This window comes from Triplophysa dalaica, chromosome 23 (genome assembly GCF_015846415.1).
Source record: "Triplophysa dalaica isolate WHDGS20190420 chromosome 23, ASM1584641v1, whole genome shotgun sequence".
Taxonomy (NCBI): Eukaryota; Metazoa; Chordata; class Actinopteri; order Cypriniformes; family Nemacheilidae; genus Triplophysa; species Triplophysa dalaica.
This window is the reverse complement of record NC_079564.1, coordinates 5,445,572-5,464,591: the sequence shown is the minus strand read 5'-3', so window position 1 is coordinate 5,464,591 and position 19,020 is coordinate 5,445,572. Positions and strand designations below refer to the sequence as shown.

Sequence of the window (19,020 nt, the reverse complement as noted above, 5' to 3'; positions counted from 1 at the left end):
GTTAATCACTAGAATGTCTAGAATTATGAATGTCTGCTGTGAGTCATTTGAGTGCTAAACCCTTTAAGGGCTGAAAATGAGAGCATAACTGATCTTTAGACTTTCAGACAATCTCTAATTGTCCATTTATGAGAGTTGATTCGGAAACATTTATATTGATTTGTGGGTAAATGCAACGTCCGGCTTTTTACAGCAGTCTGAGACCCACTGGAGTGCAACACAGGATGAACATGAGAAAACCATCAACATATAACACAACTGACCTGTCTTAACAACAAAACTGTGTTTAAAATTCGATCATACAAGTGTTCTGAAGAAAGAATTGTTTTTCCTTAACTTTGGACTGTTTTGGGGAAAAAACTAAAATTTTTGAAATTAGTTTTTGTTCAGGCATGTAGCAGCAAGTAAACTATTCTTTTTGTGACATAATCTGCACATATTTTGAAAGGGCTGAACTTTTGTCAATATTTTTATTCTATCCCAGACAACTATCATTTGATCTTTTTTAAACCCTAAACAAAACACCAAGTGAAGAGTTTTGGACAGTATTAGATGCAGAAAGCCATGTGTCTGTTGTGGAGGATAGTAGGGATAGTTCATCCAAAAATCATCATTTACTCACCCGCATGTCATTTTAAATCTGTTTGACTGTTCTTCTGCAGAAGCTAAAGATATTGTGAAAAATATTTGAGTGGTTTCGTCCCCATAGTGGAACTCAATGGAGGCCAGTGTTGTTTGGCTACCAACATTCTTCAAAATATCTTCTTTTGCGTTCTCCAGAAAGAATGTCAAACAGGTTTGAAACGACACGAGGATGATTCAATTATGAAAGTTTTTTCATTCTTGGGTGAACTAGCCACTTAAATTCTATCACTCAAGAAATCCTGACTGATCTGAGATATGTGCAAGTCTTTATATCATTTACTCTATTTTCATATACCAACTGAATGCATCTTATTGGCACTGTGGGTCAAAGCAAAGCGCTGACGAAGTCAATAATACCACCTTCACTCTTGTTGGCTGATCTGAACTGTTTTGAAACTCTCCAGGAGGTTTCTGCACAAAGCGACAAGGTGTGCTTTGAATGCTAAGTGTTTTTCTTCAGACGACATCTCTAATGCTGAACTTTATCAGACTAACACAGAGCCAAACTGCCTTCCGCCACCTCAAGTAAAAACTTGAGTCGAAAAGAAACCCCTTTCTACACAAACAGGCTACTGAAACGAGAAACGATATCACCATGTGACAAATGAAAGCATAGCAGAGCCAAAATGCCACCGAGGGAGGCTTTGCCTGGCACATTAGTTTTGTCAAGGTGGCGTTAAAATGTCTTATGTTGTGCGAGATACGCAGAGCTCAAAATCATACTGCCAAGAGGTCTTGACAAGTGTACAGAAAATGCTCATGTACAGCTTTTCACAACTTCAGTTTAGTGTCTACAACTGCGCACCCAACTACCTTTTTTCATCCCAAATTTCCTGTCACATGAAGATTTGGACCACCAAGCACTCAGCGACTGTTTGTTATTCTGTTTAGAAAGTAATCATCTGTTTCCAGTTCCCACAAGATGAACGACGTGCTTGAGAATAAAGCACAGCATCATTATTTTTTGCTGCCTTACAATGGAGTTTCAGCTGTTACAAATAGCACAGCTAAGACTTTCTAAAAGATTAATGTCAACAAAGGGAAATCTCCCAACATTCTCTTGATTTTCCACAGTGAAGAATGAAGCATGTATTGGCAAGAAAAATTGCATAAAGCTAGAATCATCTACAGTGTGGTATTGTTCACAAGGCGAAAACACATAAAAAAAAACTTCATTCATTTATAAGAGAAAGCTTAATGTGCAGTTTTCTATTAGGACACTAAACTCATTTCAATGGTTTAATGCCATCCTTTGCTACAGCAGATAATCACACTGCAAAACAGAGGAGTTTACATATATTCATATTTATCTCTAATGGTTTGTTTTATGTGAACACAGCTTACATTTTTTTGGAAAAGTTGAATGTCCCAGATACTGTCAAAGCAGCACTAACTCCAAAGATTCAGATAAAGAAAATAAGATGCCGTAATAGATTTTAATCGTGATTTTATCATATTTTTTATTATATGTGTGACATGGGTCTTCATACTTCATAACATGTCAACTAGATATGAACACCAAATTACCCATACACCATTCAAGTATCAATAACACAGAGCTGAACAAGTACAGCTTTGGTATCAATAAATAAATGTGCGCCCTCTAGCGATCTTGAGCAGTCTGTACATGCAGTTTTTCTTCAGTTTGGTCATGAAGCACATACTAGATTTCATTTAATAGGTGTTTTTATGCTTCAACAAACACAACATTCACAACAAAATATTTACTCTATTAGGGAAAGTTGCTAATGTATTATTGGAACATTAGGCTTGGTTATGCAGAAATAGTCTCAATTATGAAAACACATTTCTCAGCATACAGGGCACATGAGGAAGAGTCTAGAGTCCATTTTATCCTCTAAAATGAAAACTTTTGAGATTTAAAGTTGAGAGAGAAGCTGTGCGGCACTATCCACATTTGCAGGTTCCCGTGGGGCTTCTCTGACCACCTAAAATAAGACGGTATATTAGTCCTGAATATTTATATATGTGTGTACAATGGTCCCAAAACCCATTTAACATACGTATATAATGTTTTTGTAGAAGACAAAAATCAAGGGATGCATTTAAATTGATCTTAAACAACTGAAATGTTTCTATTTAACAAGAAAATTGATTCAAGAGTGAAGATAAAGTTACATATTTAATAAAAAATGATAATCATAAATAATAATTTACACATTTGATTATTTTATTGTCTAACGTAAGACAACTCATACTAGGTATGTGGCTTATACTACTTAATATCCATGGGTAGTTAAATTTCAGATTTAAAATTTACAAACATTAAAAGTAATATCACCTTCTGCTCTTTCTTTGGTTCACTGCATGTGGATTTTGATATACTAACCACATCCCTCTGTACCTCTGTAAAGATCTGATTCAAGTCCTCCACTTTCTCATTTTTTAACGTTTTTATCTGGGGAAGGCATGTCAAAACAACATATCAGAACACACATATATATATATATATATATATAATATATATTTTACACAAGAGTAAGAACTGTGTCCCATCCAAAACAAGAGCATCACTTACGTATTTTAAGGAGGTCTTCACAGGTTTTGTTTTGGTCTTAGGCTTCACGTGTCTGTTCGCAACCTGAAAGACATTCTGCAGTTTCTTGCCTCTCTGTTTATTTTTCGCCATGTTTCCCTTGTAGCCTGAAAATTCAACTCAGAATCCAAACTGCTTACGTTAATCTGAACGCAGATTTACAGATGCAAACGTGACAAAAGAAAACTATTTGCCAGACCACGCTTTGATGACACGCGATCATACAGTAAACATACATATAAAGTAAAATATATATTCTGGACACTAACACACGCAGCTCATAATGCACATGTCCACTTCTCTTCTACGCACTTCCGTCACTTTACTCTGGCTTGGTGACGCCATCTAGTGGTGTGGCGAATGCACGACACGAATGTGGTCAGGTTATATGATTGCATTTACATTTACGCATTTGGCAGAGCGACTTGCATTGAATTATATTATACATTTGTGTAAGAGTATGTGCAAACCCTGGGTTCGAACCCATGACCTTGCGCCAAGCTCTAACTATAGTTACAGTAACATCGTACATAGACGGTAAATTTAAATAAGATGTGGGAACTAAAGTGTTGAGGATTTTTGAGAAGCTATTATTTAAAGAAAGGTGTTAGACCTTTTTTTGTGAATTCACGCATTCTGTTCATATTATAAATTAGGAATCACTACCACAAGGTGGCAGTCATTCACTGTGTATTGATGATTCAGATGTAGAAGCATCTTTCTGGGGATAAAAAAAGCTTAATGGTGTCAAAACAGTACAAATATTTACACAGACAAGCAACATTTCTATATTCTCCAAATGTCACTATGTACTTAGAGCTTACAATTAAAAGATTTAACAATTTCTGCCATTTCCACACACTGCAGACAGTCCAGCTGTATTTATTGAGACACTGATGTCTTTTTAAAAATCTATCGTTTTGTTTTAATAGTAAAAAGGATGATGCCACGGTTATTGTGATAGAAACCATTAGAAATTGCATTTTATTACATAAGGGATTCTGACCATACCGACTGAGTGTTAATAATGATTCATGTCATTCTGTCACTCCGTCACAGGATCACTTTACGTCACGACAGCATTCGTGCTACAGATATCTGATTGCGCAATAACAGATCGCTAAGTGTGTACTGTAAATTTACCCGATCAAAGCCAAAGAGCCGGTTTCAGATCTCGCATTCCAGAAGAGAGCATCTGAATCACACGAGAGAGAGATAGGGAGAGAGAGAGATAGAGACACAGAGAGAGAGAGAGAGAGCATGATCGATCGTTCGCATTCGTAGCTCCTCCTTCTGATCACACTTAATAAACGCTCATGTGGACAAACCCCGAAGAGCGTCCTGTGAGCCCCTATTTAAACCTGCAGACTGTGATATTTGTGTCCAGTATCTCAAGACACTCGCACGCAGGACTGCATTAATTCCTCTACTGTCACAATGTCACATGGATGGGGATACGCGAAACATAACGGTAAGACCTGCACATGATTCTCACTATTTTTATATAATAACACAAATGCATTGCATGAGTGATTTCAAATGTGAATGACAGTGCTCGTCATACACTGATGAATCAAAGCTGTCTGGTTCTTTGCGTCTGGTGCATGACATTTGCTCCGTTTGCAAACAAGACATGTTCACTTTGGCCCCTGCATGGTCAGCATAATGTGTGACAGGTACAGGTACGCTATGTACAGTCACAAACGCATTTTTATGTTTTTTGTCAACATTATGCATTGCATACTGTATATTTAATTTTCCTTTTTTATGTTTATTTATTCATTCCTTTATGCAGCACATACATGCATATATAATTGTTTTTGCGTCAAATGCATGTTTCTTTTCTTCACATGAATGCATTATTTTCTGCTTGCAACACATTTGAACATGCCCTTTTTTAAACGCATTCAAGTAAGACATTTTTCTTTTGTAGATTTAAATGTTTGTTCACAATCATTATTTTGTGTTCCCTATTTAGGACCGCACAAATGGTGTGAAAGTTTTAAGATTGCTAATGGCCCTCGCCAGTCTCCGATAGACATAATACCTGAATCTGCATCATATGATTCTTCATTAAAGCCCCTTACTTTGAAGTATGACCCCTCTACTTCCCTGGAGATCCTCAACAACGGACACTCCTTCCAAGTGACCTTCGCCGATGATGAAGATAGCTCAAGTTTGTGCCTTTATTTATACATTTTTTATAATAATCTGCTCAAAATGCTGTGTGAACCGTCGGACTATTATTAATCATTAGCTGAATTTAGTCACAGGTCTTTATGAAGGACACAGTCTTGGAACAGATAAAAGGGGAAAGTTATATAATGATGTTATTTGATGCATATTTATAAATACAATGTTTGATATAAAGCTAATGTTGCTACTGAATATTTGTATGACTAATATGTAATGGAGTATTCATTCTGTAAATTCACTAGTAAGCATTTGTAAATTTGGACACTTGGCTTTTGCACTAATGGTTAAACATTAATTTGCAACAGTATGCAGTAATGGAATAGAAATACATAGATGATAAATTCATTGACCATGTATTTATATGTATTTACTAGGTCTAAGCAAATATGAAGACACATTTTTAAATAATGTGTTATATGTTTATTTATAGCAAACAATTTGTGGAAATCACACACATGCACGCACTTACAAATACACAAAATGTGCAATTAACATTTGTTATAGGTTTCATGTATGTTCACTTTGAGAGAGTTTCCAGACGGAATCTGTGCAATGACTTTAACAAATGTTATCCATAAAACCCTCATATCAATTATTGTCATGTTTGTCTTCAGCTCTAACAGGAGGGCCGATCTCTGGCATCTACAGACTCAAACAGTTCCACTTTCACTGGGGAGACGGCGATGAGAAAGGATCTGAACACACAGTCGATGGCAAATGCTATCCGGCAGAGGTATGTGACCATCCAGGATATTTACGTTTATGCATTTTGACGAATGGTTAAATACAAAGCGACTTCTAATGATTTATTTACTTATTTAAAGTATTTGTGTTCTCTTGGAATTTAACCCACAACCTTGAGCTACACACTGTAAAAAAAATCTGTAAACTGGAAAAACAGAAATATGGTGGAAAATATATATATTTTTCTGTACAATTACAGTATACAAGAATAGATAGTTTTCACATTTAAAAAAAAATGTATTGTCTTGTTCTGTAATTTTATAGTTTCTTCATATTTAAAAAATAACTTTAAAAGAAATCTTGTTAAAAAACAAATATTTTCTGGCAGCTGGGACACAAAAAACTTTATTTTATAAAAAATGATGCTTTTATAGAGTTATTTGAGAAGTTCATGAACAAATATTAATGTTCCTATGATTTTTTTAGCTCCATCTGGTCCACTGGAACACAAAATATTCCAGTTTTGCCGAAGCAGCTGATAAACCTGATGGTCTCGCTGTAGTTGGAGTCTTTCTAGAGGTCTGTGTACAAGTTTGCTGCTGTTTTTTATACATTATTTTCCTGCAGTATTTTTTGTCATTTGCATTAACTGTTTCCTTATTTGCTTTATTCATTAGATTGGTGCAGAAAATGCTCAGCTTCAGAAGATTCTGGTTGCTCTGGATTCCATTCAGTGCAAGGCATGTCCACCAATTCAATACATTTTATCTTCAATTGAGATTAATTCCCATATTTTTATTAAGGGTCCTTTTTGTGTGTTTTCTCTTGCAGGGAACACAGAACTCATTTGCAAACTTTGACCCCAGTGTCCTGCTCCCATCATCGCTGGATTACTGGACGTACCCGGGCTCTCTGACGACACCTCCTCTGTATGAGAGCGTCTCATGGATCGTCTGCAAGGAGTCGATCAGCATCAGCTCTGCTCAGGTCCTGCTCACGTCACGATTTATAACCGTAATAAAAATATAGAGTTTGCGAACTTAGAATGAAGTGTGGCACCTTGCAGGGATTTGGTGTTTATTGCCAGTTATCTATGTTGTATTATAAATCACAATGAAGTAATGATAGGAGGTCAAACCAGCACGTGTGATAGATAAGTTGAGGTTTAACCAGTGTTGAGCAAGTTACTCTGATCTGTTTTTTGATTTATTATGTTATCATATTTTTCTTGTGTTTTCTTGTGTTAGTAAGCTGTATTTCTTTCGTAATTATGGCTTAAATCAAAACAAATCAACTGCAGTTTGATGATATTAACTGGAATGCACAATAAAAAATCATTTTTTTATTTATTTAATTTTGGAAACAAACTCTTCAGATTCGATATTTTTATAAGATTACTGTACAAATGACTATCTCCAAAAAGTATTTAATTACTTATTATTAACTACTTTCTATTTCCTAAACCAACCTTGATTAGTTAAGTGAATCAAGGATAGACATGAAATGGCCCTTTTAATTCATTCAAATAAATAGTTTAAAACTACATAAAGTAGTATTATTAACTGACCAAAGTATAACAAATATGAGAATTATAGAGCGTTCACACCAAACGCGTCTTGCGATAATACGTCGCGCTATTCGAGCGTAGTTGGATGCTTTTATTCCTGTTTCGATAAAAGTAAGCGATGTATCCACATAGAGTGAAGATGAGTTTGTCCTCCATTGTTGTTTCGGATTTGTGCCTCCGCTCGCTACTTCATAATCACGTCACCACAAGAGTAAGCTCCTGATTGGTTAACGCGGCGCAAATTTTCACCAAAATTCAGATTTTTTAACTTGTGCGATTCGCCTAAAAAATCGCTCAATTCGTGCCGCGTCATTCATGCGCGAATCATGCCACAGGGTGTCCTATCGCCTCTTTGCATTGACTTTACATGTAAATCACTCACGCTAAATGCTTCATTTGCATTTGGTGGGAACTCAGTATATACATTGAAGCATGGATTTTAAAGTTCAATTTAGAATTTTGATGTCAATTCCACTATTGCACACACAAATATTACACAGTATTTAGTTTATTTAAATCAAAAGTAACTAATTAAATTCCTAGTAATTCCGAGTAATCCCTTACTTTACTTTTTCAAGGGAAAAGTAATTAAATTACAGTTACTATTTGGTTAGTTACTAACCAAGACTGGGTGTAACATATGATACTGTGTTTGAATTCAATATAAAATAATTTATAACGTGATTTCTGTTGTTAAAAATATTTTTTTCTGCCGATCTCTGTAGTCTATTCAGACTCGAGCGCTTTTGTGAAAGTTAACACGACCCAGTTAAATGTTTAAGTCATGACGTTGGTGGACTCATGAAGGCCTCAGCTGGTAACTGTGTACATAACCTCAGGTGGCTGTGCCTCATTTCCCAGATACGCTTGCCTGTTAAATTATTGACTTTTTGAATGTAAAATTAACTTAACCTGATGTCAGTTCTGTTCAGAATGTGAGAATGAATGTGAATGAGTCCCATTTAGGACAAGTAATGTTTAACCAGAAAACATTTCTCCAGTACACAAGCAGTAAAACCTTTCTCCTTCTGTTTTATTTTCTAAACAGATGGAAACATTTCGCAGTCTACGGTTTTCCGAAGAGGAAGAGGAGGCGTGCTGCATGGTGAATAATTATCGTCCTCCTCAGCCTCTAAAGGGACGTGCGATCCGTGCATCTTTCCAGTGAAGGGCCCCCCTCAACCCTGCAAACCCTTTTCTTTCATCTTTAGGATGTGCAGGTGCCCGGCTCTAAGCTAAGGGCCGGCAGTGATGCTGGTCAGCTTGACAGCTGTCAATAGCAACAAAATGCAAAAAAAATTACCGTACCTTTCTTTAATCATTTTTTTACATTTTACATTCGTTCATTTGGCAGACGGGTTTATTCAAAGCAACTTACAGGTAGGAGAGCATATAAACATTTTGTCAGCATGCTAAACAGTAGTGTTAGTTTACAAAATAATTCTGTCTTCCTTTCAAATGTTTGAATTACATGGATTAAGAGTATGGTGCCAACATTATACGACACAGATACACAGCTAAACATAAATAATATATAAGAGAAATATATATATTTCAGGAATATTATTAGGGGTATGTCATGCGTATTTTTAGTGCAGTAGAGTCTAGCCAATAGTTCAGATTAAGACGTCATCAGTACAGGCTCTATCCGACGCCATGCCATCTGTGCCGGCTGTTGTCCTTCCCTTTCATACTGTAATCTCTCCCTTTGACAAACAAATACACACGGCATAACATCCACACAGGCACACTGGGAAATCATGCACAAAATGTAACATATGCAACCAGGGCGGGATGATACAAGCCTGAAATTTTTGTGTCTCACATTGTCAAAACTCCAGCTTCAATGTCTTTTAAGATGTTTTTTGTAGAAATCCTATGCACACGGTTTTAGCTGAATAGAAGCAATAACTGCATGAAAATGTTAATGGTTTATTGTGTTGTGAAATAATAAAATGTGTTATTTTACTTTGAAAGTTTTGCAATATTGTGCCCTTACGAATCGAAAAAAATATGTGGATATACTGGAAAACAAAATGCAATATATTAAACAATACATTTCCATATACTGAAAGTACTAATTCAGTATATGCAAAGCAGTAATTCTTTATTATTGAACATATTGTAATAATAATAATGTATTATTCTAAAGACAGTTTCATCGGACACACTCTAGGCCGAAGTTAACTTCCAGTCTGTGTTTGGTTACAATATAATATAATACAACAATTCATTTGATATTTCATTTATATTAAATAATATTAATATTTTATTGTAAAATTAATTGAATTTAAACTTCTTTGCAAGGTCTACAGGAAGTTAAGTTACATGTAGCCATAATAAATATATTTCCTTGCGTAAGGGTGTATTGCACAGCAATGCCGAAGACAAGGGTTAAAAGAAACCACATGCAAACATCAAAATATTTTTAGAAAGAAGATGAGAACACAGACGTCAGGGACCAGGGGCTTTTGTATCATGTTATGTGTTTGTTAAGAAAATAAGTGTAAACTGGGTTACTGTGTGTTAAATGTACTTGAATTTGAGGGCTGCAGAATGTTAAGCAATATTGTTTAAGCCATAAACTGTTCTGCTATTTTCAAAGAGGACAATTTAATTAAAGATGTTTATATACCTATCTTCAGTTTCATGATTTTATGCTGGATTTCTTTTATTTTTCTACAGTCAACCTCACACAACACATTTTTTCACATTAATGAAAATGTAATACTTTGTGGTAAACCAAAGGGATGACGTTTTAATAATATCTGGATTTTGATTAGGTCAGGATGATGTATTAAAGAACCGAAAGAGAGTTTAGACCTGCATCCCTGAGGTCTCTCGGTGAGAATATAAACTAATAAAAAACAAAACTAAAACAGTGGAATGTAATCGAACATTAGGTTTTAAGCACCAATGTGTTTTATAACCACTGCAGAAAGGAGGAGGCTAGAAAAATATTGAACCAACACTCCTGGGATAATTGAAGAAATTGCTGCAGCTCTTGTCGCAGTAGACAAATCATAAGGCCATCAGTAAATAGTTGATAGCCTCCACCCCCTTCTCCTCACACTTTTTATTTTGTGACATATGCATATGTGAGCGCGGTCAGAGCTGTTTTGTTAGCTGCGTGAGGTTGGAGTAGGGGGAGACAGCTGATTCTCTGCCTCGCAACATTCATGACATCATCACACAACCTCATTTATATTCACATCGATGATCCGCCGCTGCAGAACAATGATGCTGCGGCACGTTGACGTCAAGGAGTTCACAGCGAGCTGGGACAGAATTATTGATGGCAACATGACAGACCAGACAACAGACCCACACCCACAGGAATCAATACGTTACATAAGAATACTGTCTGTGTGGTGTAAATTAGAGATGCTGTACTCAAACACAAACGTACAAATTCATTTGATTTTACAGCGTTACACCCGGAAGAGCACTCTTGTGTGATAAAGCGAGACTGCCGAGTGAAGCTTGACCCATAGCCAAGGACACACACGCTGTTGTGGACAGGAACAGTAATGTCCGCAGGCTTCACATGCTAATGTGATTCCAGGAGATCAGGCGTATCATCATACATTTAGCACAACGTATTTAAAGACACACACACGTTTCATGGAGTTAATGTCACCATTTAAGTAATGCTTGTTTTTTTTTTAAATAGCTTGAGATCTTTTGTGTGTTTATATGTAATGCTTAAAATGTATTAGCAAGCTACGGTAAAATACTCATTTGAATTGCCACAATAAACTTAATAAGGAAGATGAGCCACAAGGTAAGAGGTCAATGTGAAGGTCAAAGCAGCGGGTTGAGATGTATAATCTATATCTGTGACTTGAAAAATGTCTAAACTTCAAATAAGTTAACTTCTAATGAATCTAAATCACAACTGCATAAGGTTTAAGGCCAGAAAATGTTGCCTTATTGTATATTTTTTTAAACATGGATTGCAACTAGTACAAATTTTAATTAAACTGTATGACTTGAAATGCTGATTAAATGCGTTTAAATAAACAAGTACGAATGAGATCGTACAAATTCCTATGAATGGAGTATCGCAGAGATAACATGTTTTGTAGGCCAACCCAATCAAGCTATCATGATGCTAAACAGTCGTTCAATAGTATGGTCCCCACCACCGAACCTCTGACAACTCTTTTAAACTTTATCAAAAATGTGTTGCCTGGTATTTACACCGTTAATGAATCTCCATCTACGTTTTTAGAGATTGGTGTCCATGTTGCATTATTGTGAGATTTATCTGCGCGATGACGTTTATTCTCAAAGCCAAATTTATTTTAGGCATTTAACCAAAAACTCATAGATTTTGGGACGATGGAAACTCGCTTCCGGGTTTTACTTACCAAAAATATGTCACCTCTTTATTCATCTCATAAAATACGCAGGAATTTCAGTGAGATTTATTTGTTGATGTACAGTATGTATAAAAATAAATATATACATATAAAATCGTACAAATTCTTATGAATTAGCCACCTCCTAAAATATGCAGTAGTTCCAGTGAAATTGTGTTTCAGTTGTGCTGAGTGACAGAAGAAAGGGGAAATTTGTGGCTATGAACATAAATCAATAGATTATAAATGTATGCGATTAATTTATTCATCTGATTAAAGTCCTCATGCAATCAAAGCTTTTTGACTTTTATATGATGATGTGAATATGCACATTACTGGGTCAAAGTGAGTTCACAAAGGTAGTGGTCTGTTCACACTGAAGTTTTCTATTTGTCAATAGGCATCATCTGATGGAAATGTTTTTCTTATTAACCTGCATAGCATGTTTCAGTTTATCATAACACATCTGATGATCAGATAAACATGACATGTCACCACTCACTTCTAGCTTCTGATAAAAACACAGGTAAATATCCTGTGTTACTGTCTACTCATAACAAAAAATACTCCACTCAACTTGGCCGTTCTCTAATGGTGAAATGAAGTTCTGTTGTGATGTGGTTGTGGGCAGCATTAAAAAACAATGCTTAATTCAAATAATAGCCTAAAAAATAAATGAAACAATATACTATAGTTAAGATAGCAAAATGGATGTGTTTCAGCTCTAAACATGGAAGGACTCCCAATCAAACTAACAAAAAAATAAAACAACATTGAGCACAAATTCATCCGTGACTAAAAATACATACTGTATTAAATATGAGTTTACTTGCTATGATGTTCTTTTCATAATTCAAGCTGCATTTGTGTCTGTATTATTTTAATATCCTGCAAATTGTTGGGGCATATATGCAGTTAACAGTTATACTATTTTTTAGATGAGTACTTTTTCCTTTTATATGACAAACAACTTTAGTACTTTTTAGGCCACGTTAGCAGCTGATATCCAACTTAAAATCTGGGTCCTGAACCAAACCACCAACTTTATTCAACCCATTTGGCATCTTTGGCATGATAGCATAGGACAAACGCACTAACTATTTTTAATGAAGCCAGGGCAGTGGTGTTAATAATTGGAATAAATGTAATTAGTTAATGTACTTAACTATCTTTTCATCTACTTTGTAGTTGTACTGAATATTACATATTTTAGCTACTTTTACTACTTGACGTCTCACGAATCAACTATTTCCTGTTTTTCACTGACATGTCTCTTCAGTTTTGAGGACTAGTGCTTCTTTGAGCCTACATTCAGTATGAGTAAAATACTCAAGTAGTGTTAAAATCAGACACTCGTGACATGTTACTTGTAATGAAGGAATTTTCACTGAAAGTTATCTATACTTTTACTCACGTATGGTACTCTTTACACCTCTGAGCCAGTGCGGTTTAAGCTTTTGTTTTCTATTAAATTCTGGCATTAAGAAGGCGTAAAAAAGGCAGGAGTGTTTGCATGTGCTCCATCCTACAAAAGCTTGGGCTCGCATCTTATGCTCTTTGCAGTTTCTTAAAACTGTTTTTGTTTTTGTTTGTGTTGGTATTACATCGTGTTAACTGGTCCACCCAGATTGACAGCTGGTACACCCATATCAAATAGTGAATAGCAGAAAAAACAAAGAAGGCATATTTAACTGCACAAAATGTAATCAGTATAAACACACAATGTATCGTACATTTCTAAAAGCGTGCTATAAATGCTAATCTATTCAATATTTGAATAGCTCAAACATATAAAGGGGTGCAAATCGGTGGGGATAATGTTGTTGCAATTTGTAAACAGACGCACTTCTTAAAGTGATATTCACCCAAAAATGTTCTGTCTTCATTTACTCACCTTCGAGTCGTTCCAAATCTGTTTAAATTTCTTTGTTCTGATGAACATAGAGAAAGACATTTGGAAGAATGCTTAATACCAGTGTTGGGTAAGTTACTCTGTAAAAGTGATTCATTTCTAGTTACTAATTACAATCTATTAATTAGTTTACTGTACAAATTACTCTCTCCAAAAAGTATTTAATAACTTATTACCAGAATTGTGTACTTGAGGCACATGACTTGGACTTGACTCAGACTCTAGTCACAAATTTGATTACTTGTGACTCGACTCGACAAAATCAGAGAAGACTTGCGACTTGACTTGACACCAATTACTCATGACTAAACTTAAGCCGGGCATACACAGTGCAAATTCTGATGGTCAAAAGACCGTATGTCCACGCACACATCACAATTGAGTTAAAACTGAAAAGTGTACAGAGGCAGTGATACATGACACAATTGTACGACCTACTGATTTCCCAAGCAATCGCACAAAGTTCCATGCCAAAACATTGAGTTAGAAGAAGAGATTGAAAAATGGGCATGGCAAAGAATTTGGTTGAAAAGAGAACACCATGGCCTTTCTGTTCTTCAGAAACAGCTGGAGGAAATAAGGTTTCTGTTTATCCATGTTTTGACATGGTCAAAGAAGATATCATATCAATCGTAGCGTGTCACGCATGTTTGTGCAAATAGTAACTCCTGATTGGTCGATTTTTCTGATAGATCAACAAATCGGCTCGTTCAACAGCATACATGTCACGGTTTCTATCTGATAGCTCCCGAACTTTTTCAACTTGTTTAAAAATGATTGGGAGGTCGGGAAGTGATCTTATGGCACTCTGCTCAGCTTGTAATTCCTTGCACAAGATACGAGCCGTGACCGTACGAACATCAACGATTTCCTCACGATTGGAAAAAAATCACCTGCAAGATCATACGACAGCAAATATGGCACTGTCTATGCCCGCCTTTAGACTTGAACACTATGACTCGGCAAGACTTTATATATTTTCAAACCAAACATCGAAGTTGTGATCATGGTCGGCTGTTCTCTGGAGCGAATCACACAAGTAAGAGCTGCGCGCTGTGTTTGGCACTGTGCCAGAGAAAGCCTTGCCCATTGTTTAATGTTTAAACATGTTTAAACATAAATATCAGAAAATCCAAATTTCTGCGCATGAGTGGTAGCCCTTCGTAAGGAGGAACGTGAGACAGAGCGGGAGGCGGCAAACTCGAAATCTGTTTTATGAAACTTGTGATGATTTCCACTTGACTGCTGGCCTGCCTAAATGCATTCCATGTAGGCCTACACAATATCTAAGATAATTGCTCTCTCAAACTAGCTAACGGTTGCTTTCAAAATACAGAAAAAATAATAATAAAATACAGAAAAGAGTAATCCCTTACTTATTTAAGTAGTTAAATTACAGTAACTAATTACTTAGTAACTAGAACCACCCAACACTGCTTATAACCAGACAGATTTTGCCCCCGATTGACTCCCAAAGGAGACAAAAATACAATGGTAGTCAAAAGTGACCCAGAACGTTTTGCTGTCCTACATTCTTCAAAATATCTTATTTTGTGTTCAACAGAACAATAAAAAGGATAAGTAATTTTATCAACAATGGGAGTCAATGGGGGGCAAAATATGTCAGGTTATAAGCATTCTTTCAAATATCTTACTCTGTGTTTTTTTCAGAACAAAGAAATGTATACAGATTTAGAACAACTCAAAGGTGAGTAAATGATGACCGAATTTTAATTTTTGGGATAAGTATCACTTTAAGCCCACTATTTACTGAATGGCTACTGTAAATAGTAACAGTAAGCAGTATTTTACAATAAACCTTTAAAACTGTGCCTTGTCATGCTCTCCTTCCATCCTGTTGAAACATAACATAATAGTAGTATTGCATTTTAACATTCTGCAGATTTTTTACAAAACGGTGCATGGAAAAACGTAATATTGACGGTGTGCAGATTCTGTGTAAAACTGGTCATAAGTCATGTTTATACGAACTGCATCCTAAAACAACTCGCTCACAGAAATAGATATCTATTGTTTAAGACAGAGGAGAAAGCCAGTGTAACAAGATTTCTGTTTTCTAGACGAGAACCTGGACTTGAGCCCTTACAGACACTACACCTCCATCCATACCTTTTCACAGAAGCACACAGGCATTAAAGGCCACGTTCCACGCGATCCCATTTTCAACCTTTATTAAGTGTTTAATGTTGATGTTAGAATGTGTGTAGCTAAATTCGAATTACCACCTCCAGGACTGTGAAGAAAGTGTAGGAAAAAACATTGCGATCTTCGATTGATCCACATATTTTTAACTGATGAAGTGAAGTTGACGCCATTGTTACTGTTTTTGCCCAAAGCCTAAGTTTATGAATACACATGCAATGAGAGGGGCACCGACCAATCAGAACAGCCTGAAAAGCGGAAGCTCGCTGATTTGGTATGGGTGGGACATCTTCATATACACACACTCCAATCACAAACGACCGGGTCGCTTTAACAGAGCGTTTCGGAAAGGAGGGACTTTATATAGACCTGAAGAAATCCAGTCGTTTTGTTAAAAGAGTGACGCTGGTGAACAATAGACTTGAAATGTAAAAAGTTTTTTTATTTAGAAGGATGAGCATCCATAGTTAAACACCTAAAAAACATAATCAAATCCTTCTATATTAATATGCCTTTGTATACGTTCAGTCATACCTAGAGAGATGTTTGGTATCCAGAGTGCACCGGGCCTATAAAGAAATGCAAGGGAGAGCTTCAGTGCTGAGTTACGCTCCAGACCAGATAGAGTTTCTTCATGGGCTATTGAGGGTAAGGTTTCTCACATTACCACCTGTCGCAGCTGTCTGACCTCCATCTCAGCACAGACATGCAAAGGTCAGGGGAGAGTTTTCCTAAATGATATCAGCACTCGGAGCTTGTTAATATGGAAACATCCATATGTGTTGTGATGCGCTTCTTACTATATATGTAGAGTTTGGTTCCAAATTGAGATCTCCAATTTAAACATTAAAAAAATATATATGTTATAATGCTTTTATTGTGTAAGTTAGCTGTATTTTATTTAATTATTATGGCTCAAATCAATACAAACCAACTGCAGTTTGATTGATATTAATTGGAATGCACAATATTTTTTTTGAATTAATATTTTTTTTATCTCATTTTAAAACAAAACTCTTCATATAAATATATTTACAGTGTTGTGAAAAAGTTTTTTGTCATGCTTAAATGATCCAGATCATCAACAAATTTTAATATTACACAAAGAAAACCAGAGTCAATACAAAATGCAGTTTTTAAATGATGGTTTCATTTATTAAGCAAAATATCAATCCAAACATTTCTGACACTATGTGAAAAAAAGTACTTGCCCCCTTAACCTAATAACTAGTTGTTCCAATCTTGGCACACAACTCGGCAACAACTGCAATCAAGCCTTTGCGAAAGCTCGCAATGAGGAATTTTGGCCCACTCTTCTATGCAGAATTGCTTTAATTCAGCTACATTCGAGGGTCTTCGAGCATGAATAGCCTTTTTAAGGTCATGCCACAACATTGTTATTTGATTTAAGTCCGGACTTTGTCTAGGCCACTCCAAAACCTTTTATTTATTTTTTTCTAGCCCTTCAGAGGTGGAATTGCTGGTGTGTTTTGGATCATTCTCCTGCTACATAACCCAAGTGCATTTAAGCTTGAGGTCAAAAACCGATGGCTGGACTTTCTCTTTTAGGATTTGCTGGTAGAGCGCAGAATTCATGGTTCCATCAATTATAGCCAGTCGTCCAGGTCCTGAAGCTGCAAAGCAGCCCCAGACCATCACACTACCTCCAAAATGTTTGACTGTTGGGATGATGTTCTTTTTATGAATACTGTGTTAGTTTTATGCCAGATGTAACAGGACGCACACCTTCCAAAAAGTTCAACTTTTGTCTCATCAGTCCACAGAATATTTGGCCAAAAGTTTTGGGGATCATCAAAATGTTTTTTTTAGCAAATGTTAGACGAGCCTTTGTGTTCTTCTTTGTCAGCAGTGTTTTTTGCCTTGGAACTCTCCCATGGATGCCATTTTTGCAGAGTCTCTTACTTATTGTAGAATCATGAACACTGACCTTAACTGAAGCAAGAGAGGCCTGCAGTTCTTTAGATGTTGTTCTTGAATCTTTTATGACCTCCTGGACGAGTCACTGTTGTGCTCTTGGAGTAATTTTGGTAGGCCGGCCACTCCTGGGATGGTTTACCACTGTCCCATGCTTTCTCCATCTGTGGATAATGGCTCTCACTGTGGTTCGCTGGAGTCCCAAAGCCTTAGAAATGGCTTTGTAACAGTTTCTAAAGTGACACATTTCAATTACTTTGTTTCTCATCTGTTCTTGAATTTCGCGGCATGATGTGTAGCGATTTGAGATCTTTTAGACTACTTCAGATTGTCAGACAGGTTCTACTTAAGTGATTTCATGATTCAACAGGTCTGGCAGTAATAAGTCTTGAGTGTGGCTAGTGAAATTTAACTCAGTTATTCAATTCATCACAGTTAATTCATGATTTACCAAGGGGGGCAATTATTTTTTCACATAGGATCAGAAATTTTTGGATTGTTTTTTAACCTTAATAAGTGAAACCATCATTTAAAAACTGAAATTTGTATTTACTCTGGTTTTCTTTGAGTAAAATAAAAATGTGTTTGATGATCTGAATCATTTAAGCATGACAAATGTGTAAAAAAACAAAAAATCCGGAAGAGGGAAAATCCTTTTTCACACCACTGTATGTCATATTTCAACAGCATTAGATTGCGACATATGTACTTTTAAACTGTTGCAAGACCAACTTTCCCTAAGAGGTGTCAAGCATTATCAGAAACTGTCCTATTGCATCTACTGTAATTTTATTTTGAAAGTGTTCTTTGTACACACATGCTATATCCACAGCATGCATAATGTTAAAAATATACACACAGAAAAGCATCACACGTATTTACATACCTGATATGCTCATAAAGGCGCCATGATAAAATTAATCTTTTTGCTTTGATTATTTCTAAAAACAGCCCAAATCCTCATTCTTGTGCTGATGCCTGCGTAGATTAACATGAT

The 19,020-nt window shown here is 36.0% G+C and overlaps 2 protein-coding genes across 2 annotated transcripts; one reads left to right on the top strand and one right to left on the bottom strand.

The window, feature by feature from the left end:
- Window positions 1-2,088: 2,088 nt before the first annotated feature.
- Window positions 2,089-3,528, bottom strand: rbis (ribosomal biogenesis factor). Its single transcript, XM_056738428.1, has 3 exons — window positions 3,185-3,528; window positions 2,948-3,064; window positions 2,089-2,594 (listed from the first exon to the last, which is right to left on the bottom strand). The coding sequence occupies exons 1-3, from the start codon at window positions 3,293-3,295 to the stop codon at window positions 2,526-2,528; spliced, it is 297 nt and encodes a 98-aa protein (XP_056594406.1). The 5' UTR covers window positions 3,296-3,528; the 3' UTR covers window positions 2,089-2,525.
- An 864-nt stretch (window positions 3,529-4,392) lies between these two features.
- ca2 (carbonic anhydrase II) lies at window positions 4,393-10,287 on the top strand. Its single transcript, XM_056738426.1, has 7 exons — window positions 4,393-4,673; window positions 5,181-5,378; window positions 6,013-6,131; window positions 6,569-6,661; window positions 6,760-6,822; window positions 6,914-7,069; window positions 8,698-10,287. The coding sequence occupies exons 1-7, from the start codon at window positions 4,640-4,642 to the stop codon at window positions 8,815-8,817; spliced, it is 783 nt and encodes a 260-aa protein (XP_056594404.1). The 5' UTR covers window positions 4,393-4,639; the 3' UTR covers window positions 8,818-10,287.
- The last annotated feature ends 8,733 nt before the right edge of the window (window positions 10,288-19,020 follow it).

What these genes read in the sequence shown, in the direction of transcription:
- rbis (XM_056738428.1), bottom strand. Translation starts at nt 3,295, where the DNA reads ATGGCGAAAAATAAACAGAGAGGCAAGAAACTGCAGAATGTCTTTCAG. An exon ending in TGAAGACCTCCTTAAAATAC is followed by an intron (nt 3,065 to 3,184) that starts GTAAGTGATGCT and finishes TGCCTTCCCCAG; the next exon opens with ATAAAAACGTTAAAAAATGA. An exon ending in AACCAAAGAAAGAGCAGAAG is followed by an intron (nt 2,595 to 2,947) that starts GTGATATTACTT and finishes GTCTTATTTTAG; the next exon opens with GTGGTCAGAGAAGCCCCACG.
- ca2 (XM_056738426.1), top strand. Translation starts at nt 4,640, where the DNA reads ATGTCACATGGATGGGGATACGCGAAACATAACG. An exon ending in GCAAATGCTATCCGGCAGAG is followed by an intron (nt 6,132 to 6,568) that starts GTATGTGACCAT and finishes TGATTTTTTTAG; the next exon opens with CTCCATCTGGTCCACTGGAA. An exon ending in TCAGCATCAGCTCTGCTCAG is followed by an intron (nt 7,070 to 8,697) that starts GTCCTGCTCACG and finishes TTTTCTAAACAG; the next exon opens with ATGGAAACATTTCGCAGTCT.